A 27,261-nucleotide genomic window follows, 5' to 3' on the forward strand; every position below is an offset into this window, starting at 1 on the left:
GGCTCAGCTAGACTCATATAGGCTCATTAACTTATAATATGCTTTATCTTTATTTTAAATCATAGAGTATACATAGTTAAAGGTGTCTTGGCTTTCAAGCGATAAGTTTAGAGTTCAAATCCTACTGCTTACAGTTTTGAAACAATGTGTATTCTTTTGTGAATGAACCAGTTTAAGATTTGCACAGCAGGTTTAGAGTCCATTTCTATTCTTTTTAATTTAATTTTTTTTTTTTTGTTAACAAGCCAGATTGAGCTCGGCTCACTTAACTAGGGCTCACCATGAGCTCGAGCTTGTCTCGGCTCGCCCCACAAGAGTGAGCTTAATTAGCTTGGATGCTCTCTGTTCCATTTGTTTGGCTCATTTACCAACCCGTAGGTAGGAAGCCGAGCCGAGCTTTTCATCCATTTTAAAGGGCTAGAACAGAAAATGAAAAATTAAAAAGTTGACATAAACGACAACTATGTGTTATTTGTCTTTGAGGAAGAAAGCAAGTGTTTGTCAAAAGCTATGAGGACTTTTTACATTTGAAACAGGGCGCTTACTTTTCTTAGGAAAATAGCAAACCATGAAAGGGAAATCAGTCTTGAATTCAACTTTTCATGAAATTATTAGTGTCAGCACACTCGAATCAGAGAAGTTGGATTAGTAGGCCTTTTCGTTGAATTATGATGCATTTTGTAGCTTTTCACTGGGAATTTATTCTATGAATTTTCTTTTTCTTATTTTACGACGTGGTCTGCTTTTCTCCAGGTGAAAAAGTGTTTTATAGGGTTTGCGAACACGCCAATCATTTTCAATGGGAATATGACTCAAATTCACTCTGGGGAAAAAGAAATATATCTTATCAAAGTTTTTCCTAACTCATTCTCCTGAAAAGTTTTTCAGTCTAGTTTTCCAGGTGAAAATTAGGTAGTTCATAGATTTGCAGCAACTACATAAGTCCAAAGATAGAAAGCCAAGAGCAACTTGTATGACTAAGGTCAAAGAAATTAGGTTAGAGCTTGAAACTATTTCACACGGTGTATCTTCATGTTGCTCCTGAAAAAAAAATCTGTGTGGTCATTGATTAAAGTGTTCACATTATATGCAGCATCGCTGAATGGTGGCAACGTGCTTGACAGAAACCCATCTTGACATTTCTCGAGATGGGTATCGTATACATCTAAAGAAATGTTTTGATGGATGGTCATCAACAGTGGAGCTCATGAATGAAATCCATATTATGCATGCAGACATTGCTTTAGCTAATTCTAATGGAAGGGTGATTTCAAATCAATTTATTTGCAATGTCGTATACTTGGCACATTCGGCATAGTTAGCAACTTTGTATCAAGGTCATCATCGATAACGTCACTATCATCAATATCAATATCAATACTATCATCAATATCAATATCAATATCAATATCATCAATAAGATAATATTTATTATCATCCAGAAACTTGTTCAAAAATACCGTAATGAAAGGAACATAAGAGTTTGTCACTCGTATTTGACAAAAATATGATTGTCCAGTTCCTATAAAACCTATCACTAAAATACCCCTAGAAGGGAGTAGGGCTAAGCGGAGTGAAAAAGGTTTTTCATGAGATAAGAAATGAGAACTCTCACACGGGTGAATAAGTAATTGTCTGATAATGAACAAGGAATATATATCCGTCTTTCTATTAATTAGGATCTATTGGATTCATTTTGATACTGATGATAGTGATGATATCGATAATAACCTTGATACGAAGCTGCTAACTATGTATAAAACACCAAAAATAGACCGATTTGAGATCACCCTTTCATTAGAATTAGCAAAAGCAATGTCTCCTTGCACAGTATGAATTTCAAACATTCATGATTTGTATGTGAATAAATCGAATTACTTATCCCTTGGTCCATTAGTGAACCATTTCCCCGGTGATTGTGAAAGATGTTCCACTAAAAATATTCTTGACTGAAATCATTTTTTAATAAAGTAAAGAATCTTGATTAATTGTGTAGGTATGAAGCGAAAATAAAGAGATGCAAATGAATGGAAGGATGAGAGAAAGGAAGAAGGGGAAGAGCAATGATATATTATTCCAATATGTATGGTCTACGAATCATCTCCTACAGAGAAAAGTAAGAAGGCATCAATACTATAATAAATAAATATAATTCAATTCATATATAACTTAGTTGGATTTTATAGAAAAATTAAAAAGCATTGAGTCAATAGATCAGTTTGAGGAGATTGACTCAGGGACGGATTAAATTTAAAGCTCCATTGCGGAATTCAGACCTCGACATTAATGGAAGAGAAGCTACGGGTACGACGGAACCTATGAGCATGCTAAGCATGCTGTGAGCAGCTGCATAAAAAGTGACCCATTGATCAAAATTGTCAGCATGAGGTGAAGACCTTGCAGATTCATGTAAAATCTAATGATGTAGGCATGCTGTGGAGCCCAACAGCAAATCGATGGCAATGTGATTGCACCTTATCCGATTTTAGATCTAGCACAGGGCCCATGCTATGTTTCAGACTAATACCAACAAATGAGAAAGAAATGTCAGTGGATTTCTTGCTTGAGGATGATATTGAGAATTTCAAAGTTTCAGACTAACAACATTATTAAAACGGATTGTGGTGGTTGCACTGTCACCTAGCGAGGTGATTTGATCTTATGCCTTCTGGAGATCCATTTCCTGTGTGAAACTGTAAAGAATAAGCGTTAGTGAAGGGAGAGAGAGCCTATTAGACTCTGTTTGTTTAACATAGAAATGCTACTTTTATTGTGTTTTGTCCCAGTTCAGCCATTGAAACCATGGTCCAGATCTTGGTTACTGATAGAGTGAATAGATCCATCATTTCACAAAATCTTTTTTTTTTTTTGGTTTTTTATGACGAAAAACCCTCACCGAAAACCGGATCATTTAATGGGCCTACCCCTTGCAAGGTAAACCCCGAGTAGGGTAACTGACACCCAAGCCCTTACGGAGCCCACCAGTTAAAGGCACCTGCAGAACATGGGACGGAGGGGTCAGAACCTTCTCACCAGGCCCGCTGCCACTCGGGCGACCGGGGCAGGTGTTTTTTCAGGAAATCTTTTTCCTGATAAGAAATCATGGTGAGATGTGCACTTCTCAAAATCGTGGCATGTCTCTCATTTGTTTTGGTCACGGAACAGATGAAATAAATCACAAAATGGCTTTTTTTTTGTTTAATAATGAGATCTTATTGAACTGCCAATATCCAATTCATCCTTCAAAACCATATTACATCATACGTCTGATGAATTAAGATGATATTTCGTAAAATTGTTTGCATGTCTCGCTTTCCTTTTTTGGCCAAGATCCCATTGTGATACCATATTCCCTTTCCTTCTTGTTTGAACCATTGAATTAATCATGGACACGTTTGGATGTGGGAAAATGCCAGGAAAAATTGCAAGTTGAAAAAGAAAAATGAGAACTTTTTTTATTGATTCCAAATAATACAAAATTTTTTAGCAAAAAAAAAATTTGTCTTTTACCATGATTTTGATAGGAAAATTTCCATCTCAAAGATGGGGATTTTTTTTTTTATAATTTTTTTTCAGTTTTTAGGGCAGCCCATGCCCTAATTAAGACAACATTTTTCCAACCTAATTTTCCTATGTTACAAAAATAACAAAAAAAAAAGTTCATAAAAAGTGTTCTCATATGAGAACTTTTCATAAGCAAAATTTTCTTTTTCTGTGAGATTCTTTGCCACTTCCAAAAATTTCCTAAATACTGTTCCAGTATAAAAAAGAAAACTGCTGATATTTTTTAACCCTCTCCAGCTCTATCAAACCAGTGTACAGTATGTGAATTGGCCCATTTCTATAATAAAATTAATAAGTAACCCCAATCTGCCCTAAAGGGGTTGGCCTAGTGGAGTGGAGTGGGGCTGTGGTTGCTAGACGAGCAATCAAGGTTCGATTCTATGAATGTCACTTTTCTGCACAAACCAATGCATAGCATAAGCCCCGAGGGCTTCCTTCCTATTATAAATAAAAAAAAAAAAAGTAAGCACGATCTTCCTCGTTACCAATATTTAAAAGAACTACATAGTTGACCAGCGCCATGATACGGAGAAAATTCACTAATTAAATTCAGTGGTTTGACTGACTTTCTTGTTAAGTTAGTGTCATCCACCATGTGACCAAAAGATTAGTGGGTGCACCATCACTAGCTTGGAAGGGGTCAAAATACAAAAGGCAATCATTGGAGCTATATATATAAAACCCTTCATTGAAGGGCACCATGAAGGGAAGTGGATCTCTACGGTCCCTTGAAGGGTTGTCTCAGTCCTTTGACCAATTTAAAGGTCCCTTGAGTCCTTTCGTCATTCTTATGTAAAAATTTTGAAGGACTACAGGTCCTTTTCAGCTACTTTGAGGGACCCTGAAGGCCTTTTCATTCCGTTTAAAAATAGATGAAAGAAACCGAACCTCAGAAAACCAGCGTGCGATTCAGAGGAGAAGAAGAAGAAGAAGAAGAAGAGAGAGAATGCATCTGAAGGAGATGGACTCTTCTTCTCCTGTGGGGGAGTTGGCGTCGTCGCTCAACAGGCAGAGGCTGTACAGGGAGGTGACGCTCGCACTGCTCAGCGGCCTCAGGGACGCCCGCGCCGACCTCTCCTTTCTCCGCCTCCGCTCCCTCCGCAACCTTCTCAAGTTCCTCCGCTCCCTCTCCGACTCCGACCTCGCCATACGCCTCTTCCAGCTCTCCCAGTCCTCCCCCGATCTCCAAGGTTCCTTCTCAACCGCAACCCTTCGTCTCCTTCATTTCCCGCATTCTTATTGTATCGAATCGAATGCCATCGCTTTCTCCTTGATTCTTTTTCTTTATACGTAGCGAAGATCGAGTTTCTCGTTTATGCATCGGTTCCTTTGGGATGACTGGATTGCGAAGGATTCGGTTCGAGTTCTTCCCGAATTCGAGCCTATTACGGCATCCTCTCGTTCGTTTTGAGATCTTCGTGAGAATTAGGGTTTCCCTTCTCTTTAGTGGAAAAATGCGTTCTGTTTTTTTGCTTTTTTGGGGGTAGAATTTGTGATGTTCGTGATGCTTCCAAGGGCTCAACTTTTGAGTTTTCCTTGAATTTGATGCGTTTTTTTACTTTGAAAAATGCTATCTTGAGAATATTTTTTGGCGTTGATTTCTCTTGTTTGGGTTTTGATTTCGTTGAACGTTGTCGATCTTGTTGCTTGTCTATGATGATGAACGAACGAACGTTTCTGGTTTGTGAATAGTTTGGGGAACTAGAGAATGAAAGGAGATGCCGTTCACTGTGTTGCAACCTCTCATTTGATCTTCATAGCTTAGTTTATAGCTTCCGCTCTAGTGGACATTGCAAAATCCATGGATTACCGAGTTCCTCTTTGGTGTTTGAGAATCACTGGAACTTTTTAGAAATGTGGAAGGGTAGATCCATCTATTCTCTGGAATCCTTTTCTTTCTGGAAAAAAAGAAGGGTAGATCCATGATGATTTCTTCTTCTTTTTCTATTAGGAAAGCGACTTTTTGGAATTCTAGAAGAATAGAATGATGACATTCTTCTTTTTTTACTATTAGGTAACCGACTTTTACAATTTTAAAAGAATAGAATTATGATCTTTTTCTTCTTTTCTTCTCCTTCACTCTTAGGAAAGCACAAGATTTCGCTGTATCATTAGGTTCCTTTGTGTCCGAGTGTGTAGCAACTCGTGGCATTGCAACTCTTCATGCTAGTAACTTGTTATATTTTTTTATTTTGGAGCACCAAAGGCATTGTGTACATGTTGCAACTGCTAGACCTTTTGGAGTTTGGATGCCTAGTTTTGTATCCCATTTCTCTGGGTAAGCGGTGCATCCCAAATAACCACTAAGGGAATTGGTCAGGGCCCCCCCAGTGTTCGACCTATTTTTTTGGACCAATATTTTCTTCTCTACACGTATTGCTATGGTTCTTTAATGCTTGAGCCTTGACCTAATTCTCTTTTTTTCTGGTTCAAATAGCGATGCTGCTGTTTTCTTCTACCTGCATGTTTCTTTCTCTTTCTGATGAGCACATTTGAGCCTACGGGTTTTTAAATATCTTCTCCTTGTTTTCCATTCAATTGAACCATGCTCCTCCATTTCAATCCATCCTTTTGGAAATTCAATGAGTAGCTTTGTGAATCTCATATTTTATCATGATTGCAGTTGTTCCGGTGCTATTCGAGCATTCATTGTCACAACCAAAAGAGATTAATGTGCCGAATTTGGATCATATCTACAGTGTTGAGCCTCTTCAGATAACTAGCCCAGCTACAGATGGTGAAGTGGCTCTAGCTCTTAGAGTTTTGGAAGGATGTTGCCTCCTCCACAAGGAGAGCAGAACTCTGGCTCATAAGCATAAGGGAATAAAGGTGAGCCATTCTATAACTAAACTTTGTGCATCTAATGATACTTGTAAATCAATTTCTTCATATTTTGGAATCATCAAGGTCATTTGTACTTGTGTTCAATGCTGGAACCACAAGATTGACATGTTAGCATGAATCCAAAATCCATAATGGTGAGAAAAAGTGAGGCTATATCTTAGAGAAATTTGGCTGCTTGGCAATCTTCAGTATGAAGATCCAAGCAATACACAGATAAATTTACATGAATTAACTACACTGGAGCTTTGAGAAAGAAACCTCCAACTGTATGGAATTAGGAGTCTAAAGTCAAAAGGCTCCATGGTCTCCAAAACGTTTCCACAACCGTAGTTTGGCATAGGGATTGTAAATTATGATCCCACCGGTTAGAGCATACCTCTAGAAAGTATCTTATCAGCATAACAATTCGCAGTTTGTACAACTAAAATTAGATATACAGTTGATTGATGATTGCTGCGTGCATGATGTAATCAACATATAATTGTACCAAAGTTGCCAGTCGAGGGAGCGTGAAGCGAGGCACTTCTAAAATTTTAGGAAGCGGGAAGCATGAAACAACTTGGAAGTGAACTAGGAGTCGTCTCAGAAGCGACATAGGAATCAAACTACAATCAAAGGGAAAACGAAGAGGGAAGCGACCTAAGATTTGAGTGGGAAGCAAATAGGAATTGAGCTTTCCCAATATTGGGTTAAAAAAAAATTTTATTAAAAGCTAAAACTGTCTAAGCTCCCTCCCCCCCCCCCCCCCCCCCAAAAAAAAAAAAAAAAAAACAGAAACTCACTTCCCGATATTGAGAAGCGAACGAGAAGCAAGTGGGAAGCGAGCTTTCGCTTCCAAAGTGTATTTTGGGGAAGCATGCTTCCCCATGTTCTATAGTGTTTCCGGTCCTGACTCCTGATTTGTACTAATCTTGGGAAGTTACCAGCTATGATTCTATGTAAAATGGGTAATCTAAAATGCCCAGCATGAGCCGTGTCAATGCTGGTAGTGGTACTTTGGTGCTAGCGGAGTGCTTTGGGTGCTGCTGCATGTAGACATCGTAGGTAATATGTAAGACAAACTGTGTATTTCTGTGTCTTCTATACTTTCTACCTTTTTTTTCTTTTTATCTATATTTGATGGATCTCCATTTGCATATATCCATGTGTGAGTGTGAGTGCATCTGTTCATATGTGCCATATACACAACCAACTGCACCATTTCCCCCTTGTTTTGGATAAACGTTGTAGTATCTATTCACACCCATGCCTATTTTGCATAGTTATCATTGAATTGACTTCAGGATGTTGCTGGTACTTCAATAAAGAATACCATGCCATAAGGACACAATTAAAAGAACATGGGACACTCCATTATTATGTAGTTTCCATTAAGAATAGTACATAAGAGGGCATGACTGGTGGATAAGTTGCAGTGTCCTTGTAAAATAGGACAATACCATAAAAATTGTGATGGCATGATGAAAACTCCAACAGTTGCTTTCCCTAAATGATGTATTTTGACTTCTAGCTACTACACATATATGATGATTGTGGAATTTCAGGCGGCATACTTCCCAGCATCACTTTGGAAGATATACAAGGAAGATGTTTGAGGCTCTTGTTGTGCTGCTGTGCCCTCAATCCACCATTTCCTTTTTGCCTTCCAGCCTATTTTGATCCTCTCTCTTCCATCTGTGCTCCTTAACCCCTACCATTGATTAACTCGAGCTTCTCTTGTTGCCTGTTGGCCATTGTGATTGGACGCATTGGTTCTTTGGTCAATAGTCCCTGTAAATGCTTTATTATTATCATCTCTGAGAGAAACAAGAGCGGGAGACCACTCTTTAACATGGGACTGATTGGGAGGACGCAAGGAAGCTGAACTTCCCTCTGCTTACTCTTGTATCTTGTCTGTCCAACTTCTCTTTCTTTGGCTTCATTTTAAATCCTTTGATTTCCTCTCAAAGACCACATTTTTATTTTCCTCTCACTTTTGTATCTTAAACATTACCCATGGATATTCACAACTTGATGCTTCTCTTTGCGCATTTGTCTTTGGTTTTTTGCCCTTGCTGCTTCCCTTTAGGACTGGAATCCCGGTATTCCATGACCTCTGTTAATGGGAAACATATGCTTAAAATGGAGCTTGATGATCTTATTGATAGTGAACTTGTTTTAGTTAGATCTGATCCTTTTGTTATATGTTCCACCCCATTAACATTCACCTTTTGGGCTCTGTGTTTTAACCTATCTCCACCATTTCTTAACTCTATCTTATGTTTTGATTATGTGCTATGTCACATGGGAGCGGGTGCGGGTGTGACACGGGTGCGGCGCAATTTCAAAAATTTTGGACACGGGGACTTGGCTATATATATATATATATATATATATATATATATATATATATATTTAACAATAAATTAACACATAAAGATTGAAAATTTTAAAGCAAAAATAAAAAAGTAATTCTTAACAACACAAACACACCTAAAAGGCACCAGCCTGGCAAGAACGAGGCAGGGGGTGATGAGTTGTGGAGCCTGATTCAGATTTTTGCCCTTACAGGAAGGGGGGTCTGGGGGCTCCCCCCCGGCGCGAATTTTTTTCTTGGGCTTATAGACTCGGTCAAAATGAGTTTGAAAATGGACATTTATAGACTCAGTCAAAGTTGACCGAGTCTATAAAGTGGACGAACTCGGCCTAGGTGCGATGACCGAGTCTGCCTCGTGTCCGAAGTCGCACCCGTGTCCTCACCCATGTCGGGGCGTGTCAACGCTGGTCCATCGCCTCCCCAGCCGAGTCCGTGTGAGATAGATTATGTGTCATTGTATTATCACATGGACGTGACAGAGGACTTGAAGTTATTCCCCCTTAAGTCTATGTTTGTGAGCGACCAGAGAGAGATAATGATGGCTCTGTCAAAACAAGAATAGTATCACTTGGCCAAGTGTTATTTTCTTACCTAGAAGAGCATATCATGGTGATGTTAAAATATGGGCTCTTATCTATGTCACATGGGTGTGGGTGCGGGGATTCAGCACTTCCAAAAAACCCGGGTGCGGGGGTGCGGCAGGGGCAAAAATGTAAAAAAATATATATATATATATATATATATATATATATAGAGAGAGAGAGAGAGAGAGAGAGAGAGAGAGAGAGAGAGAGAGAGAGAGAGAGAGAGAGAGAAGGGGGTCGGGGGTTCCCCCGGCGCGGGTCGGGGTCCAATTTTTTTTTGCTGGTGTGTTTGTTTGAAGACTTGTTACCCACGTTCTGCTTGTTGTGTACTTTGGCTCAATGGGACAAAATTGATGAACCGAAAGGATTGGCAATCTGATCGACCCAACCTGCTGCGTTCTGCTGACTGTCATGATTCAATCATGTCTGAAACTCCCTGGTCTTCACGAAAAAAAATATTAGCAAAGGTTTGATGTGGTTTGTTGGAGAGAGTCTTCACGAGGCCTACGGCTCCACTGCCACTGCCACGCCACTGCCTAGGGTTCATCAAATTTCATTTTATATACAGTTGCACACATATGACAGCTAAAAGAAATTTATTGGATTTGACATGTGGAAAAGAGAGGTCTACACAAGGCTACGGCTAGAGCACCCATCTCGTCTGGATGAATACTAATAGCCACCAAGGCTACCACCACCACTATCATTTATTATGGAGAGAGAAAATCCTTGACGAAGAAGGATCTGGATCGTTGAAGCCTTGAAGGATAAAGACTTCAAAAGGCTCTTGAATTTTGGTTTTAATTTTTGAGGAAGATGGATCATCATTTCCAAGTTAACAGTATGTTTTCCAACGCTGCGAATTAATTGTTTGGAGGCAAGAATAGCATGGGATGCCAACAAAGCTCGTCAGATGTTGTGGACACAAGTGCCCCTTTATAAAACAAGAGCAGCAGCAGCAAGTAGCTGGCAGTAGATTATTTTTTTTTTAAATTCCGCAGCCCATTTCGTAGGGCAAATTTAAAAAAAAAAATCCAAAAAAAATAGACCGAAATGACCCTGGGTGCGGTCAACGCACCCAGGATCGGGTTGACCGCACCCGGTGCCGCACCCGCACCTGCACCCGCGTTGCGTCGATGCGGGTGCGGCGCCCTGCTAGCCAAATCCCTCTGACACATATATATATATATATAGTAATGGGCCCGTGCTAAATGAAATATGCTAAATGAGTTTTTCAGGGTTTTTTCGTTTTATTTTAAAATTCGGACCGTACAAATGTGATCTATGTACTTGATTTTATAGGGATCAGCTCTTGAAGTGTTCGATTCTGACACATGGGTGGTTTTTATAACGTTCAAAAAATCAACGGTCCAAAATCTTTGTAAATTTTTGAGGCTCCAAATATCATTTTTTTCATCGAAAACACATGATCCAGGTGTGGATTCCTCATAAATTGACCATGCCCAACACATTTATGGGGTCGGAACTGCGAAAAAGACACTGGAAGAGCAGAAAAACCCATTTAGCATGTTTCATTTGGTATATTTCATTTAGCACGAACCTCTCTCTCTCTCTCTCTCTCTATATATATATATATATATATATATATTTCTGTGACTGTAATATGTATTACCCTCCAAGAGTATTTTTGGTGTTTAACCATTGTAATGGGTATTGCCCATTAGGGGCCTTTTTTATTTTATTTAATTATGCTGATCTTTGTTATATTGTCAAGGGCATTTTTGTCCTTGACAATATAACAGCTATATAGCTGTTGGGAGCTCCCAACGGCAGATTTCTAGCCGTTGGGGAGCCCCCTTCTTTGTGTATATATATGGGCCTCGAGCCCCCTTGGATTTTAATGCATTTTATGTGCATTTGTTAAGTGAATAAAGATTATATTTTTATATTGTGAGTGTTCCTTAAGCCCCTAAGTAGCTATTCTGCTTATGCCCCTTTTGTGGGTTTGTATTTGCCTGTTTGAGGTGTGTAGAGACTTCTTGATCTCATTACAGGTGAGTCCATGCAGAGTTACAACCATGGTTTAGAAAGGCATTTTTCTCTAAGTCTGTGGTGTATGCCTGTGCATAAATTGGATTCTGAAAACCTTGTTAGGCAAGAAAAGGCCAAGATTCAGGAGATTATTTGTCCATGTATGTGAGACGTATTGCATCAAAGCATACATTTCCTATGATGCACATGCATTTATTACTGGTGAAGGAATGTCCTTTGCCAATTGGCTTCCTTCTTCTTCTGTTATGAACATGGTCATCAAGCAGATTAAATAAAGCATTATCATTATCTGTTGTAACCATTGTACGTATCGTAATCTGCAAAAATTAGAGATTTATATCAAGGTAGAAATCAGGCTTTACATTCCTCCAACAAAGGTGGCATCCAATCATCCGGCATGACAATGGAACACTCAAGTAATGATTGAAAATCGAATGCAACTATTGCCATAATATTTTTTGTTTATGTAATATTAAAGTATGAGTCTTGTGGCATGTTTTTAAATGCAAGATATTTAATATTTTGCATTGTTCTTGTGAGATAGTTGATGTTTGATGATGTCTTATGCAGCTCATAGAGACATAAATGCTTCATATGTGATTTTATGGCTGTATTTTGTGCAATTCATCATTGTTTCATGTCTTATGATCTTTTTAGAATTTTTGTTAGTTTTTTCTATTTTTTTATGATTTTTTAGAATTTTTAAAAATGTTTATTAAAAAATTTACGATTTTTTACTAGACAATACCTATCTTATTTTGGGCATGACCGATAAGGGTAAAGATATGATACTTGCAACCTTAGTTGTAACCCAAGGGACAGAAATTTTTTACACTAACTCTGTGAAGACAAAATAATAAATTCAGTAGAGTTGGACGCTGGCATAAACAACTTTCTTTATTTACATGCATAGATGACTTACTTTAGATGGAACAGGGGATGCCCAAGGCTATGTTGCTATTGAGATCTAGATCTCATGAGGTGCTCAAGAAACAAGGACCAAGAGAATGATGAAGATAACTTGGTTGAATTGAAAACTCAGGTGACACATGTAGATTGGTTTCCATTTACAGTCAAGGCATGATCAGGATCATGGAAGTTCTCAGATGCCAAGGCATCAGTTGGATAAATATGTGAAAAAAGGTATAAAGCAGGAGCTAGTGTAGCAAGTAATTTGTCTAAGTTGTATAATACATAAACTACTAAATTCATTTAACAATGAGGATACCATTTAGAGAAGAAACCCTCTTAGAAGAGCTGAAACTGTTATGAGGTACAGTGACTGTCATGCACATGCACATACCCTTTCTGTAGTTCTTGCCTTGTGCAATCATAGAAAATCTAAGATTAAATGTTGAAAGAAAGAAAAGAAAATCTAAGATTAAGAAAATTTGAGGTTCATGAAGTATGTGATATCATATTCCTATTGCTTGCAAATTTTTACTTTAACTGAAAGCAGCTTAATTCTTGCAGGTACTTTTGAACATATTATCGACTAGAGGTGTTCTTGAGCAAGGTGCATGCTTGGATGCTATTATTTCTTTAATGCTCGAATCACCTGCTAATCAGATGGTATGTCAAACTGTTGACTCATATCAAGATTTGTGATGTGTTTCTACATAGTTGCTGCTACTAATTGCATTTAGTCATTCATCATTAATTACTCACTATGCCAAAAACAATGTCCACTCTAGAAATTCAAAAGCAATGAGTTACTTTACAATGTATTGGTTATGATGAACTCTGAAACTGTTGTACTTCAACTTATTACCATACACATTTTTATGATAAATGCTACTAACTACTTCAGTAGCTCGCTATTAATATCCAGTATGCCAAAAGCAATGATACTTACAAAGCAAGGAGTTACTTTGCAACTTATTGATTATGATAAACTCTAAACTGTTAATACTTCAGCATATTTTTGTACCCATTTTTATGTGGCTGCATTATTGTCTCTTTCCCCATATTTGTACACGAATGTGTAGACCAGTGGATAGCCACATGGTAGAAATTCGAAGTAACAATGCATAATCTCACCAACAGTGGTTGGCCCAGCATCAAAAAACTTGTGGTCTGTTGGGCCTTCTTATCTGTGTCCTTAGAAAACTTTTAGATGAGACCACACAAACAAGTAAGATGCTGATGTAAAAAAGACCTGAAAATCAAGATCTTTATTTATGTTTGATCCTAGTGACAAAAGTTTAAAACGGAAAGTTATCACCAATATTTTTCTTGTGAGATTCTAAAAATTCTTATTTATCGTGCATTTTTCTGAGAAAATATCTGCTAAAAATAAATTAATTAATATTTAAAAGATATCGGAAAATAAAAAATTTAGAAAATGATACTGATTTAAGGTCTTGTTCAAAATCCAAACTTCTAAGTAAAATCATTCAAAACTTCTAAATATGGGTTTAATTTTCACGTTGCACTTTAGGAGACCTTTTCTATTCTCAACATACTTAAAGCTTTTAATTTCTAATATGGATTTTTAGGAAACAGTTTTCTATTCTCAATACTGCCCAAAACTGCCATTCTTAAACTCGTTTTGTGTTCTTAGTGGATGAGAGGAATCTTTATGAGAGAGAGATTAATGAATTAAATGATAGTTTAATGAGATTTTAGTCACCCAAAAATAATGTTGTTCAATGCATTTTAAGTAAATTTAGAGCAGTTAACTGTCTCTCTCTCTCTCTCTCTTTTTAATCTTATGATAAGAATGAAAATATCATGATAAAAATGCGATATTTAGGTTTCATAAAAATATTGTGTGATTTTAAATTTTAAAACAGTGAGATAATTTTCAAAATATCGCCAATATTTGTTACTATGTGTTGGATATTTCAGTCCTCTGCCCTCTTGTTGCACATATATGATGTGCTTGAGGAAAATGAAAACCATCTGCTACACCTTGAATCTATACTTCTGTTATCATTCCTGTTAAAATATTATGTATATACCCACTGATATATGTATATTTATAAATATACGTATCTCAGGCGCATTATGGTCATTTCATGTAAAATATTTTTAGCACAGTCCATTAGGGACTGAAAAGTCTTTTTATTTCTTTATTTTCCATTGGGGGCAGTCAGTCCAACTAGTCGTTGGACTGCCCCCTTTATGCTTAAGTGAGGCTCTATAAATAGAGCCTCACTCCCTCTTGTAAAGGCATGCTTTCTAAAGCATTTTGTGAGAAATACAATTCCTCTTTTATTCTTGTAGGCTTTGTGCTTCTTGTTCCATTGTGAAAGTGATATTTTTTGTCTCTTTTGTGAGATTGTTGTTGGTCCATTAGAGACCATTTTATATTTGTGCACTTGTGTAGCCTCTCATTGGCATTGTAATTGTGCACTTTCGTTTCATTACAATTCCCACCTGGGAAGTTTGGCATATCCTCTTGTTGCACGCATGTGCTGTGCTCAAGGAAAATGAGAACCATGTACTACATCTTGAACCTATATGTTCTCACCTTGGGAAGGTTGGCTGATGTAATTCTTATGAATGAATTATTGATTTTCTCCTTTTTTTAAAATAAAAGCTAACGTCTACTAAGGACATTGATCAACTTTGTCCATTTGTATTTGATATTATGTTTCAGTGTCTTCATGGTGCCAATAGTTATTTCCAAAGTATTCAAGTGAACTAAGATCATTTGCCTAAACTATTTCTGCTTATATGAAGTTTGGCGAGTTTTCTTGTTGCAGGAATATGTTATACAAAACAACAACAACAACTACGCCTTCATCCCAAAACAATTGGGGTCGGCGATATGAACCAAAAAAGAAAATCATTCTGGGTCTTCCACATGAATCCTTCTCCTCCAATCATTTCTATCCAATGCCATGTCCTCGGTGAGGTTCAAAGCATTCATATCCTTTCCTATCACCTCCATCCATGTCTTCCTAGGCCTACCCCGACCTCTTTTAACTAATATATTTTTTCATTTCTCCATCCTTCTAACTGGAGCATCATTAGGCCTTCGCCGAATATGTCCAAACCACCGTAAACGATTCTCTCTCATCTTATTTTCAATGGGTGCAACGCCTACTTTCTTACGTATCTCCTCGTTTCGAATCTTATCTTTTATTGTATTTCCACACATCCATCTCAGCATACGCATCTCAGCTACACTCATTTTTTGAATATGATGTCTCTTGACAGCCCAACATTCCGTACCATATAGTAAAGCGGGCTTAATAGTCGTCCTATAAAACTTTCCCTTCAACCGCAATGGCATTCTACGATCGCACAACACTCCAGTTGCACTTTTCCATTTCATCCACCCAACCTTTATCCTATGATTTACATCTTCATCAATTTCTCCATACTTTTGAATGATAGATCCCAAATATTTGAAACAATCATCCACCGGTATTTCTTGCTCACCAAGCTTCACTACGCTCTCATCACGACTTCGTTGCTTACTAAACCGACATTCCATGTATTCTGTCTTACTCTTACTCAACTTAAAACCTCTTGCTTTTAATGTCTATCTCCATAATTCTAACTTAGCATTAACCCCAACTCTAGACTCATCAATCAAAACAATATCATCAGCAAACAACATACACCACGGCACATTTTCTTGAATTGATCTCGTAAGCTCATCCATCACTATAGCAAATAGGAAAGGGCTTAAAGCAGATCCTTGATGTAACCCAACCGTTATAGGAAAATTGGTTGTCACCCCTCCACAAGTGCGGACATTGGTTACTACTCCTTCATACATATCCTTAATTATACTAATGTACTTGAGAGACACACCTTTCTTCATCATTGTCCACCAGAGAACGTCCTTAGGTACTCTATCGTATGCCTTCTCCAAATCAATAAAAACCATATGCAAATCTTTGTTCCTCTCTCTATTTCTCTCAATAAGTTGCCTAAGAAGATGTATAGCTTCCATAGTTGATCTTCCAGGCATAAAACTAAATTGATTCTCCGATATCATGACAACCTTCCTCAACCTAGACTCAATCACCCTCTCCCAAAGTTTCATAGTATGACTCATGAGTTTTATTCCACGATAGTTTGTGCAATCTTGTATATCACCCTTATTCTTATATAGAGGCACTAAAGTACTCTTCCTCCACTCATTAGGCATCTTATTTGTCCGCCAAATCTTGTTAAAAAGATTTGTCAACCATTCTAAACCTTTCTCTCCCAAGCATTTCCAAGCCTCGATAGGTATACCATCTGGGCCAACTGCCCTTCTTGATTTCATTTTCTTCAAAGCCTCTGCAATTTCTTTCTTTTGAATCTTGCACATGAAGTCACGATTCATCTCATGAAAAGGAATGGAGAAGTCTCCAAGATCTTGAGCATGACTTTCATTAAATAGCTTATCAAAATAATCTTTTTATCTCTCCTTAATCTCCTCATCTTTGACTAAAACCCTTTGCATTTCATCTTTGATACATCTAACCATACCCAGATCCCCTCGATTTCCTATATCTCATCTTTGCAAGCCTATAAATATCCTTCTCGCCCTCTTTGGTATCCAACTTGTCATAAACCTCCTTATATACCTTATCCCTCGCGTTGCGAACTACTTTTTTAGCTTCCTTCTTTGCTATCATATACTTCTCCAAATTCTCATTATCACGACTCTTACTTAGATTTCTATAACACTCTCTTTTAACCTTAATAGCTAATTTGACATCCTCGTTCCACCACGATGTATCCTTACCTAGCGGTGCACCGCCTTTAGACTCACCCAATACCTCCTTAGCCACCTTTTTCATGCCACCCGCTATCTTATTCCACATTGATTCTGAATCCTCCTCGAGACACCAATCAACTTCCTTAACTACCTGCTCTACAAACATTCCTTGTTTAGCTCTTTTCAGTGCCCACCACTTAATTCTAGGATCTATCCTATGTCTATCCCTTTTGCGGCATTGTCTAATTCTAAGATCTAAAATTAAGACTCTATGTTGTGTAGCTACACTTTCTCCCGGTATAACCTTACAATCGATGCAACAACCCCTATCTCTCTTTCTAAGTAGGAAAAAATCTATCTGACTCGTATTAACCTCACTTTTAAATGTTACTAGGTGAGACTCTCTCTTCCTAAACCAAGTGTTTGCTAAGATCATATCATAGGACAAACCAAAATCTAAAATCCTTTCTCCACTTTCGTTTCTTTCTCCTATGCCATAGCCTCCATGGATACTCTCAAATCCATCCCTACTAATGCCTACATGCTCATTAAGGTCACTGCCGATGAAAAGCCTTTCTCCATAAGATATCCCTTGTACTACTCCATCTAAATCTTCCCAAAATTGACGCTTAATGGAATCATCTAAACCTACTTGAGGTGCATAAACACTAATAATATTAATAATATCCGAACCTAATACTAATTTAATAAGTAAAATCCTATCGCCCTTCCTACGGACCTCAACTACATTATCTATAAACTCACGACTCATAACAATCCCTACTCCATTCCTATTCCTATTTATTCCTGTATACCAAATCTTATATCCCCAAGGTTCTATCACTTTTGCTTTCTCACCTACCCATTTGGTCTCTTGCAGACATAAAATATCAATCTTTCTCCTACACATAACATCTACTAACTCTACCAACTTACCAGTTAAAGATCCTATGTTCCAATTACCCCCACCCGTCCAACAAAGTGAGGGAACCCTTGCCTATTTGACACCACACCCGGGCGCCGGTGTGACGCGTCGCTTCCGGGCGACGACCTAGCAACCCTTGCCCAAGTATCACTGCCTCCGGGCCTATAGAGTACAATGCGTCGCTTAGTAGGGAACGCCCCAACAAAATTCTCATATTGGTTCATAATCATAGGGTATGACTAAGTTTTTATGCTGGCTGTCACAGGCCTACTTGCAGGAATATGTTATGTTTGGGAAAAATGAGAATCATGTACTACACCTTGAACCTATATGTTGTCATTCTCACCTGGGTTGTTGATGACATAATTCTTATGAATAAATTATTGTTTTTTTTTCTTTAAAATAAAAGCCAACTTCTATTAAGGACATTGATCAACTTTGTGCGTTTGCATATGCTATTATGTGTCAGTGTCTTCATGGTGCTAATAGTTATTTCCAAAGTATTCAATGCATTAAGATCATTTTCCTAAATGACTTCTACTTATATGATTATATTCTACTTATCATTTTCCTAAATGACATCTCCATCACTGTTTCTTGACTTGTATTGAGCCCAAAATTGGAATTCATGTCCCATGTTTTTGTTGGACAAAATGATCATGACTATTGGGAGATGAATTAGGTTTTTTTCGCTTCAGTTGACATAATAAGTCTAATAGGCTTTTTGAGCTGTTCAACTGATGTTCTAGTGGTGTAATGTGCTCATTGTTTTTTGTTCTAGGATTTTGAAGCAGGCCATGGTATTGAGAAAGTTTCAGAACTTATAAAAGATCAGCAAGTGAATGAGAATTTGAGGTTTGTGATTTTATGCTCACACACAAGCTAACCTATGTGGTTTTTTCTTGTGATATGCCATTTGGATTCAATGGTTCTTTCCTTGGAGAACCAAGATTATGCATAATACCACCTGGGGCCAAATAAATAACCACGGAACCATGGTGATTGATATGCTTATGCATGTTCATTGTAGAGTTAACCGATATTTAGTTTGCAACTCTTGGCAGTTTAAGTTGCTTTGGTGGCAAGATTGGACATTTCTAGTTGTGATACTGTCTAAAAGAGAAAGAGACCCTATTTTCACCTTATGAAGTTTCAACCAATTTCAATTTTTTAACTCGGATTCTTTAAGTGACTTTGCAGTGTGTGGAACCCTCAATTCAATTCTTCCTTTGCTAAATCTCTGGGGTTTCCCATTTTCACTTTGTTGTATTCAAAGTGCTATGATCATTAAGTATGTGAGTTGGAATTTTATGTCTTCGAGTCGAGCTCTTCAAGTGATTTTGCAGGATGGGCCTGAAACCATCAATTATTCGATTCTTCCTTTGGAAAATTTCTGGTTCAATATATTCGAGGTTTGGGCTATGATCATTAAGTAACGTGTCTTCTCTCGTTGTCAAGGGTTTAATAGTTTTTCTTGCTCGAGCTTTTTAAGTGTTTTTGCAGGGTGGACCTGTTCAATTCTTTGGTAGATCTCTAGTTCTCAATTTTCACTTCAATATGTACAAAGTTTGGGTTATGAATTTATGATCATCAAGTAATGTGAAGCATTTTCACATTGTGAAGTTTTCAGCCAATTTTAATTCTTTCCCTCTAGCTTAAAGTGATTTTGCAGGGATGGACCTGATACCATCGATTGCTCAATTCTTCCTTTAATAGATTTCCTGTTTTCTCAATTTTCATTTTGTGGGTTAAAGTTAAAATTTGCTTGTACGGCTGCTTTCCATTGTTTTTTACTGCAAATGAGTCCAGTTATAGTTGTAATTGGTACAACTCTTGTTGGAAAGAAACAAATGTTTTAGGCTGCTCATACCAAGTTTTTTCCTTGTTCAATGATCATGTCAAAGATCCAAAGAAGACTGTAGATTCTATCAAAAAAGTGATTCCAGGAATGTCCTTCAGTTAGTTAAGCTTCCTTAAGATGACCATTTCTTATTTCTAGTTACTCTGGCATCTGCTTCAGCATACATTTCTCCATCACATATGCCTTGTGAAAACTCTGATGTGTACTTTCACATGCATTTCTCATAAAAGTGCCCGTCTGCTTAGGAACCACTCTTAAAGTTTGCCACTATGATCATCCTGCACCAGTCCTCGTTATGACATAAACTCGGTATTTTGTTGTATGGTGGAGCTTAATTGCCTGAATTTACCGGTACATCTTCAATTTAATCATAACCATCGCATTCTTAAACCACTAGTTTTTGCGTTGCATGCACATATGTTTTGCTTCAATGACTTTGAGACCCATATGTAAAAGATCGTCCATCACCTGTAAATTATGGGAGGCTCTCTTCAGAAACTTCACTTTTTGTCTTGAAATGAAAAAAAAAGACCCTGATTTTATTCAACTGTCAGCATCAGATTGTGTTCTTTTGTGTCAACTCTCAAGACCCTTGTGAGAGTGGATCCATTTAGACAGTTGAACCTTTCATGGAATTTGGCTTGCTGAGCTCCACTGGTTTTCCTGTTTGTTAACGTTGATGTCATTGGAGTGGTGCTTTGTTTTATATAGCTTAGAGTTACAGTCTTGTTTTGGCCAAAATACCTCATTTGTTGCTTACCATGTGCTGGAAATGAGATCTGGCCAACACCAAAGAGCATTAAATGCACGGACAGTTACCATGTTAAGCGTTTTGTTATGATTCTCATTCTGTAGCTTACTGCTGCTTGTGTGGTACAATTCAGATACAAGGAAAGAACGTCTCTTAATTGTTTCTGCAGCTGACTTTTATTTCAATTTTCAGATTAAAATGTGGAGAGTTTTTGCTGCTGCTGGTAGGGCATGTTCTTCCTTCGACAAGCCGGCATTCCACCACAATGTTTGATGGCCAAAATGGAAGGGACAAACCTCCGCTGGCATCCACCGAAGAAGACTTGAGGTATCTTCTTGGGGAGAAATGTGCATCACTGATTTGGGCAGCAAGTCAGTTTGGTTCCACATTAGATATGGAACAAAGACAAATGGCCCTTCATATTCATGCACGTAGGGTGCTTAATTCATTAGAATTGTATTCAGAGTGGGGCTGAAGCTGTGTCAGTTTGGGGCCGGCCCCTTCTTGCACCCTGCACAATGCCCCATCTTGTAGGTTCATGATTAGTGAGCATGCAGGGTAACACAATGATCATGGATCCTTTACTTTTGGAGCATAAATGGGAAAACAGAGAACAAGATCGTTGAAAGCTGTTGTGGGCTATGAGCACGGGTTGTTATGTTCGATTGACCTGCTCAACTGCACATATGATGCTGTGGTAAAACCATCTGCCATGTAAAGATAAACTGGCATTGCTCTGTGTTATGAAAAATTTAGAAGAAACATCTCTCTCTCTCTCTCTCTGTGTGTGTGTGTGCCGACAAAAGCAGGCAAACAGTGAAGCAACGACCCATTTACTTCATTTTTTGTATTTTGTTTTTTAGATAAATTTTTCTGGATTTTTTTATTTTCAAAAAAATTGCCTTATTTGGTCTGATTTTTAAATTTAAAAATCAGTTTTTAAATAGGCTGACTCAGACCAATTTTATTAGGGCTTCTTTTGCAGAACCTATTTAGTTCTGAATCCGACTCTGACAACATTGATCAAATCTGTTCTAGATTTCTTTTAATAAATGGATCCAACCAAGGCTTGGAAGCTAAAATTAACCTGTTCCACAGTTCCAAGTATGGGAAGGAAGCACCAATGGGGCGCCGCAAGGTTGGTAGGAGCTGATAGTGCATGTCTCCTTGTGGGTGGACGTTGCAGGTTCAAACCCCCGTGGTACCGTACGTTGAATATTAACTGGTTGGGGTCTGCCTAACCCCAGCTTGCCTTTCAAAAAAAAGCATGGGACGGACGCTCATCTAATGAGGCTGTTAACCTTAATTATAGGGCAGGTCGCCATGTTGGCCTCACCTAGATATCGTTAGATTTCCCCTTGCTGATATATTGCCAAAAATAATATTTTTTTTTATAACCAGGGAAAACCACCTGTCTCCTCACCAGCTCGTTGGTGTAAAAACCCCAGGTCCTCCTTGGACTTCAGGGAGTACACCCAACTTCAATCTCGCGAAAAGGGATGTGATTTCGGAGATTTTGAACTCGTAACATCTCTTCAGCTTGGTTATGTTCACAGTCACCCTTACCAGAAGCACAGATGCAATTTTTTTTTAATAATTGGAGAAAATCAGCACACTCACTCGTGACTTGATTGGTGTACGAACAAAAAGTCTCCCTTGCCCCTTTACGGCCTCGCAGCAAGTGATTTGAACCTATTGGTTTTGAAGTCATGATGTCCCTTCAGCTAGTTATGATTAAGTTTTTTTTTTTTTTTTGTATAATCAAGATGGAGGGAACTGCTCAGGTGGTTTATCTTTTCAAATCCTGATGGCTTGAGAAGTACCTTAGTTTAGTTTTTTTTTATGACGTAGTTCTCCACCAAAGCTGGTAATCTCCAGGTGGGGTCACCGACACCCAAACCCTTACGAGCCTACCAGTGAAAGATACCCATACACCCGCTGGAAGTCAAACCTGAGATGAAGGGGTCAGCACCTTCTCCCCAGTGGGGAAACTAGTTTAGCTAGTTTTTAAGCTACTCGGTAGTTTTGGAGACCATCAAGCATTAAGATCTGCCAAACTCCAACAATTGATTGACAAGAACATGGTTAGACAAATGAGTTGGAGTTGCACCTTATGAAGGGCGCATGATGCTGGTGGTGATATCACATGGAAAAGATCGACTCAATAATTCATGACTGGAGTGAAGTATAAGGCTCTGTTTGGGAGCAGGAGAAAGGGGTGGAGATGGTATTTAATGAGCTTGCAATTATTATAAAAAAATTGGTGCAATAGTCTGGGGTTTGGGGGCAGCGCCGCCCAAAATTTTTTTTTGAGATAAAATAAAAAAATGGCTACAATTATTAATAAAAATCTATTTCATATGGACAAATCAAACTATTTGCTGCAGTCAGGTCTAGGCTAGGACTGTGCTTTTAAAAAAAAAAAAATTAACCGGGCCGGAGGCAGGACTGGGCCGGGAAGCATATAGTGAATGTCAAAACCAAAAAATTTTGACAGCAAATTCAACCATACAGTGAATGTCAAAAAAAAAATTTTGACAGCAATTTCAACCACACAGCTAATGTCAAAAACATAAATTTTTTTACAACAATTTCAACCACACAGTGAATGTCAAAAGCATTATTTTTTACAGCAACACCAAGCACATAGTAAAGGTCAAAAACATAAAATTTTCTTTCTTTTAACAACAATTTCAACCACACAGTGAATGTCAAAAACAGAATTTTTTTGACAGCAACGCCAATCTCATAGTGAAGGTCAAAAACATAAAATTTTCTTTCTTTTGACAACAATTTCAACCACACACATGATAGGTTTGAAAAGTCAAAATGCTAATTGTGTAAGGATAGAAATCTCAACACAAAAAAAACTTTAAAACAAAATTTTATAACTGAAAATTTTATGGATGTTTATCGGCACTTCACCCTGGAACCAGGACTAATTTAAAATTTCACAAACTGGATCTGAGACCATATATCTACTGGGATCCTATGGGTCTGACACAACTGACTAAGTAGACATACAAGACCTGGTTTGGGTCAGAATCGTGTCAAACACGACCCACTGACAGGCCTAATACAAACACATATCCATGGTTGTATGGCATTTGAGGCTAGGTGCATTAGAGGATAAGGCAATGTCTTGATGGTGCACTTTGTACTTTGCACACATGGACAACTCAAGGTATATCACTTGCTTCAATATTTCTTTTGACTGAACCTAAGGGCTTAACCAAGTTTGGTAGGTTGAACTAACTTTGCACACAAGCAAACACAGTAAATATAAAAACAAAAAAGTTTTGACAACAATTTCAACCACACAGTGAATGTCAAAAACAGAAATTTTTTGACAGCAACTCCAAACACATAGTGAATGTCAAAAACAAAAAATTTTGTTTCTTTTGACCAGTGTTGTAAGAGGCGTACGCCTCAGTACCTGAGGGTTACGCCTCAGAGGCGAAGCGCAGGCTCAACGCCTCGCTTCGCCTATCGCATTTACAACCTTGCTTGAGAGTCTCACGTTGTGAGAGGCGTATGCCTCAGAGGCGAAGCACAGGCTCAACGCCTCGCTTCGCCTCATCGCATTTAACAACCTTGCTTTTGACAACAATTCCAACCACACACATGACAGGCTTGAAAAGTCAAAATACTAACTGTGAAAGGATAAAAATCTCAGCCAAAAAAAAATTAAAAACAAAATTTTTTAACTTGAAAAACTCAACCAAAAACATCAACTATAAAAATCTCAACAACACATTAATCTAAAAAAATTCTGCATACAAAAAATTATTTTATTTTCAGCATGCATATAGGTCATACAAAAATTTATTTCCTAACTAAATGTAATGCAAATCGAATTTTGGAAAAATCAATCCATGCTTGAGATGCATTTTTAGATTTCATGCATATTAAAAAAATTTGCTTAAACATGATACACGTTTCGGATTTCATATACATAATCAACATACACATAAGAAAAACACGAAACATAAACCGTTTTGCAGTCATACCATATTTTTGGGCATTCACACACTCAAAATCGTGCCTAGAAAACATACACTACAGGTTTCAAAGAGAGAGTACCTTGCAACAATGAGCAAGACTGCGCCAACAACGAGAAAGATGAGAGAGCAAGAAGAGATGAGAGAGAGAGAAAGAGAAAGAGGAGGAAGCCGGGGAAGGGGTTACAAGAGTGAGCAACAAAGAGGGAGGGATTCGCTAGAGTGAGCAGGGATCGAAAGATGAGAGACAAGAGAAAGAGAAAGAGAAAGAGAAAGAGAAAGAGAGAGAGCGCCCTCGTCGGGGGGTTCCCTCTTAAAAAAAATCCCAAATAATGGTCAGATAAAGGCTTTGACCTCACTCTATAATGGTAGCACAACTGTCACCGTTATATAGTAACCCTATAACAATGAGATCTTATGGCTATTAAATACATATGTTAATGTATTTTAACGCAATATCTAATGGCCAGAAAATCTCACCATTATAAATAGGTCTTTAACAGCGAGATATGTGCAGGGGCAAGGCATTCGCAGGGACATAAATATCATTGTTATTGATGAAGCGATAGCGGCGATATTTTGTAAGGTCATATGGCCATAAGATGACTGTTGGGAGGCCATCCCAACAATCACTTTCTCTCAACAGTCATAACTGTGCATACATGTAACAATTAAATTACAAACTGATTACATATAAGATAATCAGATAATAAAACATGCTTAAAATATAGTTACATGTATGAAACACCAAGAGATGTGTCTCTTGGGGCTGAAGGAATTTCTCTCAGGGATGTGTCCCAAGCTTGAACCCCTTATAATGTGTATGAGTATAAGAAAGATACTGAATTCAAATTCTCTGAGAGTGAGAGATTACTGCAGTGTAAGAGGGTGGAGAAGTGTGGACTCTCTCTTACAATTTTGAGCGTAACAGCGCATGCTTCAGCCCGCTAAATTCTACTATTGCGCATGTTCAAGTTCCTACAGTGGTATTAGTGCCAGGTGGTTCCCTCCTGTAGTGGTAATCGTGTGCACAACATTAGACCTCATAAAAATCAAACAAGAAAATAAGCTAAAAGAGGTCAGTCGATTTCCAATATGCTTTGACAAACAGTGAATAAAAAATTTGCTATTTGTGAAAAAAATCAGAGACAGCCCTTGAGAAAAGAGTATAACCTTTTCGGGAAAGTTCATTATCGGCAACAACATTTTCGTTCCTGGCAGGTCAAAGGTGGTCAAACCCTTCGACCATCTCTGCGAACTTTCTCACCTGGAAAATTCAGAGAGGGACCGACGCTAGTCTACCCTCTCTGTGCACATCGAACCCCGTGCTCTCTATTCCGGTCTCAGGTTGCAGAAGCAGCAAAGGCTCGAAACCCTCTCTCTCTCTCTCTCTCTCTCTCTCTCTCTCTCTCTCTCTCTCTCTTGGCGATTCTCTGAACGGGTTGGTTTGCAGATGACTCATTTTCTAAAGCGTTTTGTCTAACATCGCTGGCTAAGTGGCTCTTTTGCACGCCCAGTCCAGGCAGTCCGGGAGTTGGACGGTTTTGCAGTGGTGCCATTGGACCCCAACATCCATCGATGGTAAATCCCAACCTCTAGAGGAGGTGGGGTTGTTGATCGGAGAAAGAGAACGTCGGCAGTAGAACTCCATCGTCGAAGTTGGAGGGGGTGGCGGTTGAATCGCATAAAAGAGGGAAAAAGGGGTTTTTACCTTGCCAGTGGTAGCCCGATCCTTGGGCGTCGTCGTGACTCTATTGTCTATAGAGGATTGGACGGAGCAGGCGGGCATCGTCAGAGAGGCTGCCATCTGCCACTATTGGTACAGAGTGCCGCCGTCGGAATACCCCTTCTTCATGAAGAGGATGCATCGTGGGAGAGGAATAACAAAACAATAAAATCTAAAAGAAAAAGGGGGAAAACGTCAGTAAGAGGGATCGATTCTCGGTTGCCTCTTACCGTCATTGAAATACCCCTTCTTCTCGGTTCTCTACCATTCCCCTCACCACGACTGACGCCTGAGAATATTGTCGTAAGGTGATCGGCCCACTGAAGATTGTCTCCTATTCCGGCAGCAACAGCGGCTTGCCGATCGTTGTAAGAAGTGGTGACTCACCAGAAGAAGCACCGAGCTATCACCCATTGCCGGAAAACCCCTCGCCGCTCCAGCTGCCGTTCTCTTCTCTGAAAAAAAAAAATAAATAAAACAAAAAGGAAGAACGGTTTATCTTTTTCATCTCTTTCTTTCCAAAGTCGTTATAAGAGAAGCATACTTTTAAGGTTCGGTGCTCAAACGTTTTAGAAATTTCATAACAACCCCTATAGTTTTTTTTAATTTCAAAATAGTGGTTATTTTTTTTTATAAACTCAAATAATTTATAAAGTGCCCTGCTTTATTGAATTTTTGCAGAAGAAGGCATTTGATCATTTCTGAATTTATAGAAAGAGGGTTGAAACTTTCTGTTTAACTCAGAAAGTTTTAGTTTGAGGTTTTGTTGTTTTATTTTTTGTTTAAAGATGCTTCTACTTTTCTAAAATTACAAAAAAGTGGTTCTCTTTTTCTGATAAACTCAAATAATTTTAAATAGCATTTTGCTTTATTAAATATTTATAAAATGGCTACTAATCTTTTTTAAAATTACAAAAAGAAGGTCAAAACTTTTTGTTTAACTCAAAAGTTGCAAAAATAGGTTTCTA

General features: G+C 38.2%; 1 protein-coding gene and 1 long non-coding RNA gene across 5 annotated transcripts; one reads left to right on the forward strand and one right to left on the reverse strand.

Annotated features, from left to right (window-relative positions):
• The first annotated feature begins 4,461 nt into the window (after positions 1-4,461).
• LOC149845932 (uncharacterized) lies at positions 4,462-21,338 on the forward strand. 3 transcript variants are annotated; one of them, XM_089997794.1, is made up of 5 exons: positions 4,462-4,754; positions 6,188-6,393; positions 12,835-12,933; positions 18,736-18,809; positions 20,759-21,338. In XM_089997794.1, the coding sequence occupies exons 1-5, from the start codon at positions 4,511-4,513 to the stop codon at positions 21,039-21,041; spliced, it is 906 nt and encodes a 301-aa protein (XP_089853920.1). In that variant the 5' UTR covers positions 4,462-4,510; the 3' UTR covers positions 21,042-21,338. The 3 variants fall into 3 exon arrangements, with proteins under 3 accessions (XP_089853920.1, XP_089853923.1, XP_089853921.1); XM_089997797.1 differs by lacking the exon at positions 18,736-18,809 and having other exon boundaries at positions 4,479-4,754; XM_089997795.1 differs by lacking the exon at positions 12,835-12,933 and having other exon boundaries at positions 4,479-4,754.
• Positions 21,339-25,159: 3,821 nt separating this feature from the next.
• On the reverse strand, positions 25,160-26,780 carry LOC149845933 (uncharacterized). Of its 2 annotated transcripts, none has more exons than XR_016430487.1 (2): positions 26,279-26,780; positions 25,160-25,577 (listed from the first exon to the last, which is right to left on the reverse strand). It is a non-coding gene; the product is annotated as an uncharacterized LOC149845933 (long non-coding RNA). The 2 variants fall into 2 exon arrangements; XR_016430488.1 differs by having other exon boundaries at positions 25,741-26,780.
• Between the last annotated feature and the right edge of the window lie 481 nt (positions 26,781-27,261).

The sequence above is a fragment of the Nuphar pumila genome, chromosome 2, assembly GCF_984573655.1.
Source record: "Nuphar pumila chromosome 2, dmNupPumi1.hap1.1, whole genome shotgun sequence".
NCBI lineage: Eukaryota > Viridiplantae > Streptophyta > Magnoliopsida > Nymphaeales > Nymphaeaceae > Nuphar > Nuphar pumila.